The sequence below is a fragment of the Octopus sinensis genome, linkage group LG2, assembly GCF_006345805.1.
Source record: "Octopus sinensis linkage group LG2, ASM634580v1, whole genome shotgun sequence".
In the NCBI taxonomy this organism is placed as follows: domain Eukaryota; kingdom Metazoa; phylum Mollusca; class Cephalopoda; order Octopoda; family Octopodidae; genus Octopus; species Octopus sinensis.
Window position 1 is genome coordinate 204,769,387 of NC_042998.1, and position 17,284 is coordinate 204,786,670.

The 17,284-nt window shown below is 42.1% G+C and overlaps 2 protein-coding genes across 3 annotated transcripts in view; one reads left to right on the plus strand and one right to left on the minus strand.

The window, feature by feature from the left end:
- The window catches only part of LOC115227433 (coiled-coil domain-containing protein 96-like), a 32,638-nt gene extending 28,983 nt beyond the window's left edge, over positions 1-3,655 (minus strand). For both annotated transcript variants that reach the window (XM_029798267.2, XM_036500694.1), the window contains exons 1-3: positions 3,588-3,655; positions 2,809-2,929; positions 516-932 (exon numbers count right to left, since the gene is read on the minus strand). In XM_029798267.2, coding sequence (XP_029654127.1) covers positions 516-932; positions 2,809-2,929; positions 3,588-3,599 — 550 coding nt within the window. In that variant the 5' untranslated portion in view covers positions 3,600-3,655. The remainder of the gene's footprint in view (positions 1-515; positions 933-2,808; positions 2,930-3,587) is intronic.
- A 130-nt stretch (positions 3,656-3,785) lies between these two features.
- LOC115232498 (thymidine kinase 1) lies at positions 3,786-16,606 on the plus strand. The gene is made up of 7 exons (XM_029802400.2): positions 3,786-3,957; positions 6,509-6,540; positions 9,748-9,825; positions 10,048-10,138; positions 12,761-12,850; positions 14,070-14,189; positions 15,527-16,606. Exons 1-7 carry the CDS (start codon positions 3,913-3,915, stop codon positions 15,869-15,871), a joined length of 801 nt encoding a protein of 266 aa, XP_029658260.1. The 5' UTR covers positions 3,786-3,912; the 3' UTR covers positions 15,872-16,606.
- Positions 16,607-17,284: the final 678 nt, after the last annotated feature.

A 17,284-nucleotide genomic window follows, 5' to 3' on the forward strand; every position in this document is an offset into this window, starting at 1 on the left:
TTAACGCCCGTTTTCCGCGCTAGCACGGGTTGGACGGTTCGACCGGGCTCTGGGAAGCCAGGGGCTGCACCAGGCTCCAGTCTGTAGAAACTCTGACAGAGTTTCTACAGCTGGATGTCCTTCCTAATGCCAACCACTCCGCGAGTGTAGTGGGTGCTTTTTACGTGCCACCTGCACAGGTGCCAGGAGGGTCCGGCATCGGCCACGGTCGGTTGGAGCTTTCAACGTGCCACCGGCACGGAAGCCAGCCAAGGCGGCGCTGGCAATGGCCACGTTCGGGTGGTGCTTTTTATCCTTATCTTATATATATATATATATATATATCATCATCATTATCTAACGTCTGTTTTCCAACCTGGCATGGGTTGGACAGTTTGACAGGAACAGGCAAGGAAGAAGACTGTCTATTTTGGCAGGGTTTTTACAGCTGGATGCCCTTCCTAACACTGGCCACCCCAAAGAGCGGAATGCTTTTTGATGACTCTAAGCCATTACCTCCTCCTCCCCCTCCTTACCTTTAACTTGTTTTTCATCAGTTTGGACTTCAGTCATTTCTGTGCCTTTTGCCTCCTCCTCCTCCTTCTCTACATGGCTGGTCGTTTTTGGCTCGTCTGGTTGTTCTCCTGCCTCCTCTGCCTCACCTGCTTCAACTTTGGCCTCCGACTTTTTTCTTTCTCCATCTTGACTTACCAATTGGTCATCAGTTTTCTCATCAACATGACCACCACCACCACCACCACCAACATCCTCCGTCACACCACCACCACCACCACCACCGCCACCATCATCTTCAGCACCTTCAGCAGGGGTACCATGAACAGCAGCACCATCCACTGTGCCGCTCACATCCTCATCTTTAATTTCTTTGACATTTGCAGCATCAGAAGCCATTTCTTCAGCTTCTGTGTGGTCAGGCTTCGACTCTGCAGCAACTAAAATGAAAGAAAAGAAGAAAAAAAAAATCATAATCATCACCACCACCACCACCACCACCACCACCACCACCACCACCACTACTGCCACCACCACCACCACCACCACCAACCACCACCACCACCAGCACCACCACCACCACCACCACCACCACCACCACCACCACCACCACCTTCACCATGTAAACTTACACTGTCCATATTACAGATCATACTAAGATCTATTATTCTTCTTACTTCATCTTTTGTCCATTTTCTAAGATTATTTCTCATAAAACAAAAAACGGTCTGCTTTCCATGACCATCCCTCCTCAATCACAACATTGCATTCTCTACACAACTCTCATCCAAGTCTGGAGAGAAACATTTGGAAATGAGCAGACCTTGTAGTTCCCACCCAGTTTAATGCCTCTCCACCACCACCCTGTTTCCTTGGATACCTTCATTGGTGTCTGTTGAGGTGCAAGCATTGAAACCAAGTCTTTGGTCAGAAGACCACCGTCTCAGAAACCCAGACAGAGATCACAGATGCCACCACAACCCATAGAACTATCTCAGACTCCCTGTATCAGCTGTTCTGTCACTTGGTCCGTTCTACGGCCAGAAATAGCAAAACTTTCTATACATTTGCGTGAAATTTGACTGGTGAACACTGCTGCTGCCACCTGCAGTTGTTTTTAGTGTAACAGGCAGAGATAAATAGGGTTTGCTGAGAAATAAAAGTGGGGGAAGAAATTTCTCTTAAGGGAAAGAATTACTGAGAGAAATTTTTAAAACTTTTTTAGACACTTATTTTTATATGCTTATCTTTATATACTTATTTTATTATTTTATTTGATGGTTAGTCCTTGCCAATTATACCTAAGACCCCTAATGTCCTTTGTTTTTTTACAAATACACAAATCTATTGCAGATCAATCATATTATGAAACCAGGCCAAAAGTCAACAAAGCATGTCAACAAACCAAGGAAAATATTTTAATTCGAGCGAGGTCGTTGCCAGTACTGCCTGACTGGCCCCTGTGCCGGTGGCATGTAAAAGCACCCACTACACTCTCGGAGTGGTTGGCGTTAGGAAGGGCATCCAGCTGTAGAAACTCTGCCAGATCAAGACTGGAGCCTGGTGCAGCCTTCTGGTTCGCCAGCCCTCAGTCAAACCGTCCAACCCATGCTAGCATGGAAAGCGGACGTTAAACGATGATGATTGTCAAGGAATTCTCAAGGATAAGATGTAATGGAAAATTGGTGATTGGTTGATGAAGTGGGTGGAAGATGTGTTTCTTCTTGTATTTCCTGTTGAACAGGATTGCAGAAGCACAATGAAAACCTGAACTGCACAAGTCCAGAGTCAACTCTTTGTCTCCAGCCCCAGCAGACCACCAATGCCTGACCTGTGGCAGAGCCATCTGAGTATGCATTGGACTGACTGACCACAGCTGGACACACCATGCCCCACCTTTTCTCAGGTGATATTATTGGACAAACTAATAATAATAATAATAATTTATCATTTTCTTTCATGCATTTCCCCCAAAGACACCATTCTGCAGAACTTCAAGGTAACAACCAATTTTATTGATTCTACCAGTCTGATGAAACGGTTGTGGTACGGTCCTTTTGTAGCATTGATCTTTTCCAGCTGGGATATATTTGTGAGAGCCCTACCCACCTGGACCTCTGGCTAAAACCTAACAACATCTGCCCCCCTCCCCCCAACCCAAACAAAAGAAGCTCATGCCAGTTGTCCTTCTGCTCCCATGACCCCCCTCATTCCACTCCTTCCAGTAAATCCATCTCAGCCCCACAATGGTCAAATAAGTAACATTGTCTTTCATATCTGGATTAAAATATTAAGGAACATGAAAATGGGTCCCACCTGGGGCAGAAGGTTCTGCATGACCTTCTTCTCCAACTTCCTTCTGTTTAGATTCTGTGTGTTCTTCATTTTGGTCATGAGAAGGATCAGTCTCAGACATTCCTTCACTAACATCTTTTGCCTAAAAAAAAAAAAACAAGCATAAGAATTTTAAAAATTGGGCACAAATTTACATTCAATATTTTAAAACTTGTTTTTCTTTCTACTTATTTCCTGCCTTCAGCCATTCTATCTCTTCTATCTCGCCCCCCCCCTTTTACCCTCAATTTTAATTGACCCTTTTTTAGCAATTAGGACCATCAATGGTCTCCTTATTTATTATTTCATAAAACGCTGATCGTTTTAAAAAGTGAAGAAACACGGGATTTCATCCTTTATATTTGCCCCTCTTATCTGCAGCCTGTGTACAAACTGCAATGCTGCAGGGGCCCCTGGATGCAGATGTCTTCCAAAGACAAAAAAGAAATGAAGCTAGTATTTTCTGCTGAATGTGCAACATCAGTGTGCACGAATAAAGTATAAATATGTTGAGAAAAAAGAGAGAGAGAGAGAGAGAGAGAGTGGGGGAGCTGTGTAATGGTGGCGATGCCGTGGGGGGTTTTGTTAGAACATCAAAATCGAAGAAAGAAAATCGAAATGTCAATGAATAAAAAAAAACTCGCTAACACAACGCGTAGCTTTATTTTAAATAATATCTATGTATACATCCATATTTTCTGTATATTATATCTTTGTAAAATATGTAATACATTCAAAAGCAATATTTTAAATAACAATACCTCATCTGCCATCTTGTTGCTAAGGAAGCGAATGTTCGTTGTCAACAAAATACATACTCCACAGTAAAAGTTTCGTATTTGAGCAACCCAGACTTTAAGAATGTTGTTGTAATATCAGTGTTATTTTTTAATGTTATAAATAAAAATTAAAAACACAGAAACGAATTTTTATAAGTGCGTGTTCTGAAGCGAGCGCTAATTTCAGCTTAAAAACAATCCGGGTCAAAGTTCAATTCGTTTGGCGGGTAATTAAAAATCAGTTTCAAAAAAGTCGGTGCTTCTTCCGCCTCTTCCTCATTAAACGTCCAGAACCGTTTTGCTCAAAATGCTCTCTTTGGAAGGAAATCAGAGCAAAAGAGGGGAAATTCAGGTAAATTATTTATATTTTACTAAACTGTTTTATCCAAACTTAACCCAAAGTTTTTAATGTCGAAAAAATAATTTGTAACGAACTTTTCAAACTTTGCCACGATGACATTAATTTCAATGCTTGGAAATAATCTGCTTAGGCGAATGAGACTTTTACGTAAGAAAAACCTATTATAAACATAAAAATGCTCGAATAAGTTCAATTAAAATTCTTTTTCTTCCTCTATATCTTATAATTAATAAATTATTTGTCAAAACCGAAATTGTTCTGAAGCAAGTCTGAACACCGACTTCATGAAAATATATCTCGGAAGAGACAGAAATATATAGGAAAAACTAAATATCTAATTTTGATATAAAAACTATATTTCTACAGGTTAATGTTGTTGGTGTTAAGAAACCCCGTCAACCACCTACCTGTCTGTCTATCTCTCTTTCTATCTATCTATCTATCTATCTATCTATCTATCTATCTATCTATCTATCTATCGCACCTCTCTTTGAAAAAGGGTTTTCGAATACCTAAGCTTTAGATATTAGACATTACGAATATGCAAAAAAAAAAAAAAAAAAAAAACCCGCCCCATTGATTTTGTTTACCTTAAAGAGATCGTAGCAAATCGACAAACATCTACAAATCGAAATTAAATATCGATAAAAACATTAGAGTGGAAAGGATTTGCGTTTTACTTGTGTTTGCCTTAAATAACCGTAAATATAAATTAGATATGTTTCAGCACACGAACTCGGGTCAAGTCACTTGCTATGCAAATACATCTCCGTAAATGTAAACCATTCTATGAGAAACAAACGTTAATATGTTTAATAATTACTGTTATAAAGTTTAATAAGGGCCTCAAATTTCACCCCATCTCCAATTTTAAATTTTTAACTATTTATTTGTCTGTCTATCCCTATCCGTTTATTCATATCTATCTATATATGGCGAAGGTAAAGAATACGCACACCACTCTGAGAGTGGATGTTTTTTATGCTCCAGCAGCACAGGAGCCAGTTGGGTAGGCCTGGCTTTGATCACGTTCGATGGTGCTTTTTACATGCCATTGGCACGGGGAGCTAGTCAGGAGGCACTGGCCACAGCTATGATATTGGTTTTACTTGACTCAACAGGTCTTCTCAAGCATATCATATCACACAAACGCATTAGGGGTCCTCGTAACTGGGCCGGACATGTGTGGCGGTAATCTCACTTTAGTTGCTGGGTCCTCTCAATCACAGCATATCCCCAAAGGTCTCGGTCTCCCGTCATTCATCGTCATCATTTAACGTCTGCTTTCCGTGCTAGCATGGGTTGGACGGTTTGGCTGAGGTCTGGTTAACCAGATGGCTGCATCAGGTTTCAGTCTGATCTGTATTGTTTTCTACAGCTGGATGCCCTTCCTAACGCCAACCACTCCGAGAGTGTAGTGGGTGCTTTTTACGTGCCAGCAGCACGAGGGCCAGTTGGGTGGTACTAGCAACGGCCATGCTCAAATGGTGCTTTTTATGTGCCACCTGCACAGGAGACAGTCCAGTGGCACCGGCAATGACCTCGCCAATCAAAAATCAAAATTAGAATATCAATCAATTCAAAATGAAAATTGGAAATTCTAGTTGTGGCTGATGCCAGTGTCATCTGACTGGATCCCGTGCTGGTGGCACGCAATAAGCACCATTCATGCGTGGGTCGTTGCCAGTGCTGCCTGAATGGCTCCCTGTGCCAGTAGCACGTAAGAGGCATCATCTGAACATGGTCGATGCCAGCCCTCCTGCCCTGTCTGGCTCCTATGTCAGTAATACATAGAAAGCACCATCTGAACATGGCCGATGCCAGTGCTGCCCGACAGGCTTCTGTGCTGGTGACACATAAAAAGCACCCACTACAGTCTCAGAGTGGTTAGTGTTAAGAAGAGCATCCAGCTGTAGAAACCTTGCCAGATCAGATTGGAGCCTGGTGCAGCCTCCAGGCTTCCCAGATCCCAGTCGAACCATCCAACCCATGCCAGCATGGAAAACAGATGTTAAACGATGATGATTATATATATTTTCACTCTGTATTTCTCTATATTGCTTTTTTATATGTCACTAGCAGCTAAGCCCAGTTTCACCCGGTCTGTTTGGATGATGCGGCTGTGATCATTTGCGGTTAGGCATAATCTATAACAGCGTTTGTCAACCTTATCATTTCGGGTCCCCTGTTTCAATTGGAGCCTCCAACTATATGAAAATTTCCTAACCCCACCCCGTCAGAAAACAGCTTCTAAGCAACTGGTTGTTTTAGTGGCAGAAGAAAGAGGGAAATTCCATTAGAAACAGTCTTAATCAATTCTCTTGGTAAGTATGGGAGTTAGGAAAAAAATACAAACTGTATTCCAATCTATGCACCCATCTCCACATGTGTGCCATTTTTCACGCGAATCCACCCAGCCGTTTGGCTGTGAACCTCAAGACAAGAAAGAATTCAACGATTGCCCACGTTCAATTTATATTATAGATTTTATATTTCTTACCAGTTCATCATTTTTGTATTAATTGAATCTGGTGTTTTTCAGGTGATAATTGGTCCCAAGTTGAGCGGAAAAACGTAAGTTCAACAACAACATTGATTTCATTCTGAGCTTCATCACGTCCCTTGGTCACATCTTTTGCATCAGTTTGTTACATTGGACAGCTAATCCTCTCCTCCTCTTCTTTCTCTTTTTCTTCCTCAGCAGAAGATACAATACAACATACTAGTAGACAAATAGTTGTACTGTTGGTGGTCTATAAAGGTCGATTAAATAAGTACCAATTATGCACTGGGGTCGATGTAATCGACTTAATCCATTTGTTTGTCCCCTCTGTGTTTAGCCCCTTGTGGGTAGTAAAGAAATAGGTCTATAAATGTTTGTCTGTCAGAGGGAATATTGTGTGTGTGTGTGTAGCTGTTGCAACATTAATCTGTTTACCTGGGAAACGGCCCTCATCATGTGACTAGTAGGCGTGTGTGTCTGTTTGGTGGTTGGCGATTATTCATAATTCATGGAATATTTTGTGACTCTGAAAGGGAATGTTGGTTGTGATTACAACCAGGTCTATTTTTTTATTTTATCTAGTTTCAGCCCACGAGCTGTGGCCATGCTTTTTAACACTTTTCTTGAGAAACACATTGTTTCAATTCATTTCAAAAATACTGAAGAATATAATGAAATATCTTGTTTATCAAACTCGGTGACTGGCATCCGTTGCTAGTGGAGCGCTAAGAGTACCATACGAGTGAGATCGTTCCCAGAGCAACAAGCTGGCCTCCATGCCGATGGCACGTTAAACACACCATTCGAGCGTGATCATTGCCACGTCACCTTACTAGCACTTGTGCTGGTGGCATGTGAAACATTTGAGCGATGTTGTTGCCAGTGCCACTGGACTGGCTCCTGTGCAGGTGGCACATAAAAAGCACCATTTGAGCGTGACCGTTGCCAGTACCACCTAACTGGCCCTCGTGCTGGTGGCACGTAAAAGCACCCACTACACTCTCGGAGTGGTTGGCGTTAGGAAGGGCATCCCGCTGTAGAAACTCTGCCATATCAGATTGGAGTCTGGTTCGCCAGACCTCAGTCAAATTGTCCAACCCATGCTAGCATGGAAAGCAGACGTTAAACGATGATGATGATGATTTTAGCAGTGGTTTGAAACATTTACCTCCTGACTCTCTCATCTCTATTACAGTGAAATTTGTTTTGCTAAGGAAGTCTAATTAGATTGAAGTATGCCTAAAGTTGTCTCCCATTATTTACTGAAACAATTAGAATTATTTTAGTTATTGAGCTAATGTTGTCTTTTCTTTATCCTCACTTAACATCCACAGACAGAATTTGTCAAGGCAGATTTTCAGCGTTTGGCTGCCCTTCCACAGAAGGCTGGAAATGAACAACCTCGCTTGTATGATGGTGATGTTCATTTACAGCCATCACGTGGGGTCGAGAGAAGAAGACCCCCAACTCACAGACATGCACATACCTTTTATCTTTTACTTGTTTCAGTCATTGGACTGTGGCCATGCTGGGGCACTGCCTTGAAGGGTTTAGTCAAACAAATCAGCCCCAGTATTTACTTTTATTTGTTTTCTTAACTTTGGTACTTATTCTATTAGTCTCTTTTGCCAAACTGCTAAGTTACAAGGACACACACACACAATGAGCTTTTTCAGTTCCGTCTGCCAAATCCACAAACAAGGCTTTTCAGTCAGCTTAGGACACACGACACTTGTTCCACACACCCTGCAGCAGGACTGAGCCATGGTTGGGAAATTAATTCTTTAACCACATCTCTACCTTACTGTATAATTATGGATTACCACTCCATAAAATACATCCACCATAATTATTTCTCTCCATTTAGCATGCAAAGGTGTATGGCCCTTATTGGCTCCATCAACACAAGATTTGGCTTGTTCATTTCCCCCCGACTAGGTGACACCTTGAGCATGGCCCTTCATTTCACTGTTCTCCAGTTCTGGTGGTTCTCTGTCCTTGTAGCTGTGACTTTATGGATGTTTCACAAAGTCAAGGATGAGCAGATTGGAAACATGTTTGTGTCTTCTCATTACACCATTAAGACAACAAAAGTTCCAACTATTGCAAGGGATGTAGTTTAACCCTTTAGTGTTCACATTATTCTGCCAAAATTTTTATCCACATTGCCTTGAACTAATCAGGCATTAATCTTGTAGCTATGAGATTTTGATGAGGTACCTGTTAATTTTTAGAATGATATTGTAGAGTTGGTGTGAAAGACCAGATGTGGCCAGTTTGAACATAAAACAGGCAGAATACTTTTGGCTGGTTTAAATGCTAAAGGGATAAACAGCAAGGCACAGGTGTGGCTGTCTGGTAAGAAGCTTGCTTCCCAACCACGTGGTTTTGAGTTCAGTCCCAATGTGTGACACCTTGGGCAAGCGCCTTCTACTACATAACCTGACCAAGACATTGTGAATGGATTCGGTAGACAGAAACTGAAAGAAGCTGGTTGTGTGTGTTTTTCTCCACGTTTTCACATTAGACAATTGTTGTAAATGAATGTGATTCATCTCCAACATTCTGTGGAAAACATGTTTGGCCATGTGGGATGTATTTCCTTGCTTGGTAACTGGTGAGGGCTAGCAACAGGAAGGGCATCCAGCCATAGGAAATCTGCCTCAATAAACTCCATCTGACCCATGCAAGCATGGAAAAGTGGGCATTAAAACAGTGATGAAAATCACATTATATATGTGTGTGTGTGTGTATCACCATTTAACATCTGTTGTCTATGCTGGCATGGGTTGGATGGCTTGACAGGAGCTGGTAAGGTCAGAGAGCTGTATCGTGCTCCCATTGTCTGTTTTGGCATGGTTGCTATGCCTGGATGCCCTTCCTACTGACAACCACATTACAAAGTACACTGGGTGCTTTTTATGTCACACCAGCTTGGGAGCTTTTTGTGTGGTGCCAACACTCATGAGCTCACAAGACAAGGACCTCTCAGGAGAGAGAAGGAATGAAACAGAGATTAGAGTACAATAGTGGGACAGAGGTAACCCTCTTACTAGAGAGGAAATATTTGGCTACTTCAGCAGGACAAGGAAGATGGGAGAGAGACAGAGGGAGGGCTTGGCTTCAGGGAACAGTGTGGGGTAGTAATAATATTAGAGAAAGGACAGAGGGGGTGGTGCCCCATAAGTGTGTGAAGGAAGATGTGTAGATATGCATATATTCCTCTATGTGTATATTAAAGCAGTATTTATTCACTTTTTTTTTTTTTCTATTTTCAGAACTGAACTGAATCTTCGCATTCAAAGGTACAAGATTGCTCAATATCGCTGCTTTCTCATAGAACAGGACTCGGAAAGGTAATTAACCAGCTTTAACATCATCCACCCGGTTTTTTTTTTTTATGTACCTTGTTTGCATGGGTTTGATGGGTTTTCTGCCACATGTGGTATGTTGTCATCATCGTCATCATTCCCTTAACCCCCCCCTCCTTTCTGTCCAGACTCAGCCTGTCGCTTTTGCCCCCCATTCTTATTTGTCTTTTATCGTGACACAGCGAAACTGTTCTTTTCCACTTTCAGACTGATTGATCAGACGAAAAGAAAACCACTGGAGACTTACTTGGAACTTGCTGATCAATACGACGTGATTGGTATTGACGATGGACATTGTGTAAGTAGGAATGATTGTTGGGTGAAACCACTTGCTTGCTGCTTAACCCTAGGTCAGACCCTGAATGAGTAATTATTGAAAATATATGTTGGCAATATGTCAGGAAGAAAATCTTGTTTTGTGTTGTGCTGCTTTTATGAAGGAAGAAAAGAGCAATATGGATTTTGTGTGTCTTGTTATACAGGAATCACGTACTGTCATCACAATACATAGGCATACACACAGGCTATATAATGTGCATTTCTAAGTTTATCTCTGGACATTTTCTATAGAATTCAGAGCCAGCATCGCAAATTACTATGTTTCATATATGAATACGTCCATGTAAATAATGTGATTGAAGACAGAAAGCTAGGTGATGGGTGTATATGCATATTTTAGGCGTAATTGCCCTTTCCTCAGTGGCACATTCAACGAATTAGGTATATGACCCAACAATAATAACTCTTTGCTAGTGGGCCATGGTGCTCCATATATGACGAAAAGATTTCACCAGGTGGTGCTATTAAGTTAGATATGGCCTAGGCCAATATTGGCTGAAACCTATCAAAGTATGTGTGTCTGTGTGTGTATATATATATATATATATTGTCATCGCCGTTTAACGTCTGCTTTCTATGCTGGCATGGGTTGGACGGTTTGACTGGGGGCTGGCAAGCCAGACGGCTGCACCAGGCTCCAATCTGATCTGGCAAAATTTCTACAGCTGGATGCCGTTCCTAACACCAACCACTCTGAGAGTCTAGTGAGTGCTTTTTTATGTGCCACCAGCACAGGAGCCAGTCAGGCAGGCCTGGCATCGACCACTCTTGAATGCTGCTTTTAACGAGCCACTGGCATGGGAACCAGTCAGCTGGCACTGACAATGATCATGCTCAAATGGTGCTTTTAACGAGCCACTGGCATGGGTGCCAATCAGGCGGCACTGCCATCAGCCACGACATCGGCCTCGCCTCAATAGGTCCTCACAAGCGCAGTTCACTGTCTAATGATTGAAGGGCACTCTTGAATGGGCTGGTTATGCTGCACCGGCATAAGCCACAGTTACGGTCCAGCCTGGCCCACCAGATCCTCTCAAGCACAGTACACCTTCAAAGGCCTCGGTCACTCGTCATTCCCTCAGTTAGGCCCAACGCCTGAAGATCACACTCCACCATCGCATCCCCCGTCCTGCAGGGTCCACCTCTTCCACAGGCTCCCTCAACCGCTAGGGTGTGACACTCCTTCACACAGCCGTCCCCATCCATTAGCAACAAATGACCACACTAGCGTAGTTGTCTCTCCTGCACACCACATTTGATACTTCCCAAGTACAAGCCCTCTCTCAGGGTGCCCACACTCCGTCTTGCATGCACACTGACGTCACACATCCAGTGGAGCATATCGGCTTCACTCCTTGCAAGCCCACGCATGTCCTCAGCAATCACAGCCGATGTTTCACTGCCACGTAGCAGGGCTGTTCACACACATGCGTCATACAGTCTACCTTTTACTCTGAGTGAGAGGTCTCTGAACTTTGCCCAGGCTATTCTTATTCTTGCAGCTACACTTTCGGAGCATCCACTCCTGCCACCGACTTGTCACCCAGGCAACGGATGCTATCAACTACTTGCATATATATGTATAAGACCCATCAAGCCAAGCAAAATCTGTCACGGCAGATACTGGTGCCACGCAAATGGCATGTAAAGGCACCCATTACTCTGGCATTAAGAAGGGCATCCAGCCATAGAAAACCACACCAGATCAGACTGGATCCTGGTGCAGCATGCCAGCATGGACCTTAAATGATGATGATAATGTGTTTGTCTGTATATCATCATCATCGTTTAACGTCCGCTTTCCATGTAGCATGGGTGGGACAATTTGACTGATGGCTGCACCAGACTCCATTCTTATCTGGCAGAGTTTCTACAGCTGGATGGTCTTCTAACGCCAACCATTCCGAGAGTGTAGTGAGTGCTTTTATGTGCCAGTCAGGCGGTACTGGCGACGACCTTGCTCGAATCTCTTTACACATGCCACCGGCACAGGTGTCAGTAAGGCAATGTTGGTAACGATCACGCTCGAATGGTGCCCTTTTATGTGCCACTGGCATGGAAGCCAGTTGGCTGCTCTGGCAATGATCATGCTTGGATGGTGTGTATATATATATATATATATATATATATACACACATATATATACACTGACATGTCCATACACATCACGCATGCACTCCTTTGGCAACTTTTAGCTCCCTTGGAAACAAATGAATGTTGGTGACAGGAAGGGCATCCGGCTGCTAAAAATCTCCACAGACTTTGTCTGAATTATGCAGACATAGAGAGCTGGACATTAAAATGATAATGATGTGATTGAAGGAGGTTTTAGCTTGTGATGGCATGGGTGGATTGTCGCATGGGGAATAAAATGTATTGTAGCTTTTAATAACATCTTTTTGTTTTGAGTTCAAATCCTGACCATAATTTCCAGATTGTCTGTCAATATTGGGTGTTTCTATTCTCATCTCTCCCCACCCCTCTCTCTCTCTATCCTTTCCTCCAACTTCCTCCTCTCTCTCTTCTCTTCTTCCTACTCTCTCTCTCTCTCTCTCTCTCATTGCTCTTTTTTTAATTCCAGTATGACGCCGTTGCATCTTTTTCCAATGACTTGGCTGACAAAGGTAAAACTGTAATCGTTGCCGGACGTGACTCTACCCACCTGAAGAAGGTAACAGCTGCACTTAGATCTCTTCTTATTACTAAAATGGGGGAGCTAACAGTAGTTTGGTGGGGTTTTTTTTTTTACTTTCAATAACCTGAAGTCAGGGGGCACAGCTGCCATGACTGTTTTCAGGGTCTCTGAGACAGGTTGGAGGGGTAAGTTGTTGTTAAACCACCAGAGATCAGGTTTGGATGTTTATTACTGCTGGTGCCATGTATAAAGCATCCAGTCCACCCTGTAAAGTGGTTGGTATCAGGAAGGGCATCCAGCCATAGAAATCTTGCCACAATAGATGACTGGGGCCTGGTGCAGCTCCTGTTGAACCGTCCAACCCATGCCAGCATTGAAAACATGTTAAATGATGATGGTTTCTTCAAGCTAGCAGAACTAACAATGGAATGGGTTTTTTTGTTTTTTTTTTGTAAATTTCTTCATTTGTATGTTATTGAAACAGTTGTCTCCCCTTGTGGATGTCTTCTGTACATTTTAGGTATGGGTCCTTCGCACAGCCACACAGACTGTGTCTTATGTCTTGTACAGGATTACAAAACTATAATTCCTTTTGTAAATATTGAACTCACTCACACCTGCCAGGTTAGCCATTGTGTCTCTAGTAAGGTTTGAACACATGTCCATGTAGTGAGCCAGTTAGTGCTGTTATCTTGGGCCAGCATATTTCATTGAGATCCAGTTTAATTGGAAATCAAATAGAATTGGGGTTTGCAAAACTAAACCCTTTGTTTTATATCAAGGAGGTCTGCAAAGAGAACATGTGAATAAGAAAGGGATTATGCAGTGTGGTACATTTACTTGTGAGTACTTCCACCCTCGCTCAGAGAGTGGAACTACTCACAATAATAATAATAATAATAATCATCGTTTAACGTCCGGTTTCCATGCTAGCATGGGTTGGACAGTTCGGCCAGGGTCTGGGAAGCCAGGAGGCTGCACCAGGCTCCCGTCTGATCTGACTGTTTCTACAGCTAGATGCCCTTCCTGACGCCAACCACTCCGTGAGTGTAGCGGGTGCTTTTTACGTGCCACCGGCACAGGTGCCAGAGGAGGCTGGCAGCGGCCACGATCAGTTGGTGCTTTTTACGTGCCACCAGCACATGATAATAATAATAAACATCTTTTATCACTAATGTAAGATTATCAACCAACTTAAGCTGAACTGCTGATGCTTATCTCTTTTGTTAATCTGTTCTTGTCTTCACTTCAACAGGGTTACCCGGGTATCTTATCCTTAATCTCACATGCTGAAAGGGTAGACAAACTGTCTGCTGTCTGCGTTTATTGCTCACAGAATGCCTCTTTCACTCATTTTCGGGACTCAGAATCTCAGGTAAAATGTTTCTTTTTCTTCCACTCATTTCAGTCATCTGACTGTGGCCATGCTGGGGCACAACCTAGAGGAATTTTAGTTGAAGGAATCAACTTCAGTACTTGTACTTTTTAAAGTCTGGTACTCATTCTATCAGTCTTTTTTGCTGAACTGCTAAGTTACAGGAATGTAAACACACCAACACTGGTTGTCAAGCACTGGTGGGAGACAAACAAGGACACACGGACACACACGATGGGCTTCTTTCAGTTTACAGTTCCCAAATCTACTCACAAGCCTTTTGTATGGCCTGAGGCTATAGTAGAAGACACTTGCCCAAAATACCATGCAGTGGGCCTGAACTCAAAACTCTGTGGGTGGAAAGCTAGCTTCTTACCACACAGTCACAAATTTTTTATTTTCATAAAGTTAAAGAATTTTCCTAAATTATTTTTGTTCAGGTTTCCTGATATTTTTTTTACCTCTAGTATGTGACCCACTGAAGAATTAGTTTGGCATCAAAGAATGCTTTTGTTATCAGTGCCTTTACCATATTTGTTTGTAGTAAATGATTTTTACATCCTTATTAAAAACTTCCGTTTTCATTGCCCCCTTATTCTGGTGTAGGTTGTAGGCACAGAGTTCTCAAACTTGCCCTTCCAGAAGTTCCTTAGCAAATGTTCCAGATAGATTCTCAACCAAAACCTAATCTGACCATCTCACTAATGGCTGACCTCTAAGTCTCCTCCAGTTCGCTTTTCTGCGATTCTGTCCTCAGTTTCTTTGTTTTGTTCTTTAACCATTTACCCAAAGAGTGATTGGTGTAACTTGAACTGAAGGTTTGTAGCTCAGAGACGAGGAAGGCATTCCCGGCCAAGCTGCTGCCTTTTTTACGCAAACAGGTCGCATTTTCTGTTCTACGACACGTGCAGGTTGAATACTTCTTTCTGTCTGTTTTCCCTGCTGGCATGGGTTGGATGGTTTGACAGGAGCTACACTAGGTTCCATCGTCTGTTTGGCATTTTTCCTACAACTGGATGCTTTTCCTCACCCCCAAACACTTCCGTGTGGATGGGATGCTTTTTACATGGCAACAGCATCAGTATGTTTGTGTTTTGTTTTTGTGACACCAACCCCAGCACTTTTTACGTGGCACCATGATGAATGTTTTAAAAGAAAGACACTTTGTGTCATGGATTCAAGGGGGTCTTTGGTTAACCTGAGAGAATTAAGACCAAATTTGGTAAGATGTAACAGGATTCACCAGCTTGATGTCCCTTAACTAAATGAGGCTAATTTGGAGGTGCCCCAATTAACTAATTAGTTATCGTAATTACTTTATTAATTACTGGTTCCAGGTTCAAGAAGACCATTCCGGCTTCTCCAAGCACTATGAACCAGTGTGTCGAAGATGTTTCAAGTTACCTCATCAGTCTCTCACTTCAAGATCTGCCAAATCTCCACATGAATCTTTTACTCCAAGACGTCCATTGAAAGAAAACTTCAAAGAGAATGTCACACCACTTCTGGAACATTCAACTGCAGAGATACCAGTTGTTACTAAACCATCACCTCTGGTACCTAAGGTTACTAAACCATTGGATCCAGCTCCTGTTCCTGCTCAAGACGAGACATTTAGCCCACCACCATTGGCTAACTTCAAAACTACTGTAAATAGAAACAAATTATTCAGTAGTCCATAAATGACTGAATATTTTCGTTAAGGTATCCCTTAAATATTTTCGCTAGGGTATCCCCTGAATATTTTCAATGGGGTATACCCTGAATATTTTCCTGATGATGATGGTATCCCCTGAATATTTTTGTTAAGGTATGCCCTGAATATTTTTCTTGCTATTATACTCCTAATTTTAAACCATTGCACCGTTCAACATTTTCACACACACACACACACACACACAAAATTGATTATATTTATGGAAGAAAAGAAAATTCCTTGTATCTTGGGAGGGTCATTATGGGAATAAGAACCATACATTGGTTCTCTTTCATTTCTGTTATTAGTCAACCAATTAACTAAATGATTGGTAACTAATATCCATGTTTCACAACGACCGGGAGCTACCATATCTCTCTTGTATTACTCTATCCAGCTTCCAAATTTGTCCCCAAAATTAATGATTTTTTTTCATTTTCCTTTATTGTTAAAAGGGTATTTTATGTTGCAAGGGTTTCCAAAAAAATCCAAGATAATCTAATATAGTACCCTATATTGCTATATATCGGTCTGTCTATCTATCTATATATACACACCCAGTTAAATATATATATCGGTCTGTTTATCTATCTATCTATACACACACGCGCACCCAGTTAAATATGATTTAGATAGAAACGTAAAATGCTAGGCAAAGCTTGTCCATAGTTATTGGCCACCTAATGTCATTGTACAGTGTAAATAAAAAATGTTCATTCCATTTTCTATCATTTATCTATCTACACTATATGCACATATATACACACGTTTTTATGTGAAGCCATATGTATCAACGATTAACCATTAAACTGAAGGGGTCTGGAAAGCCAGAAGCCTGGTGCAGCCTTCTGGCTTCCAGTTGAACCGTCCAACCCATGCTAGCATGGAAAGCGGACGTTAAATGATGATGATGATGATGATACTCAATATTTTTGAGTAGAACACATACTTATTAAGTCTTATAAGTTAAAGGATGGCAGTCATCATGACTTCAAGGTTTTGCCATGATCCACTGCTGCATTGTGTCCAGGTCTGCTTGCAATAGAGATCTATCGTGTACAGGATCTGACCTCTTTATTTCGAGGTACAGCTTGATGTCATCTGCATATTTCAGCACTGTGGCATTCTTTAAGTTGGCATCTATGTCATTAACATATGCAACAGATAAAAGGGGCCAAGAACAGATCCCTGTGGTTCACCAGATGTCATCTCATAGGGTGAAGAATGCTGTCCTAGAACTGTGACAACCTCTTTTTGGCAGAAAATAAAGGACTTCATCCAGTTATAGAGATCGTCTCTTACGCCCAACGCAGAGAGCTTCACCATAAGTCTTTTGTGTGGCACAGAATTAAAAGCCTTAGCAAAGTCCAGGTAAACAACATCCACCTAGAAACCGCGA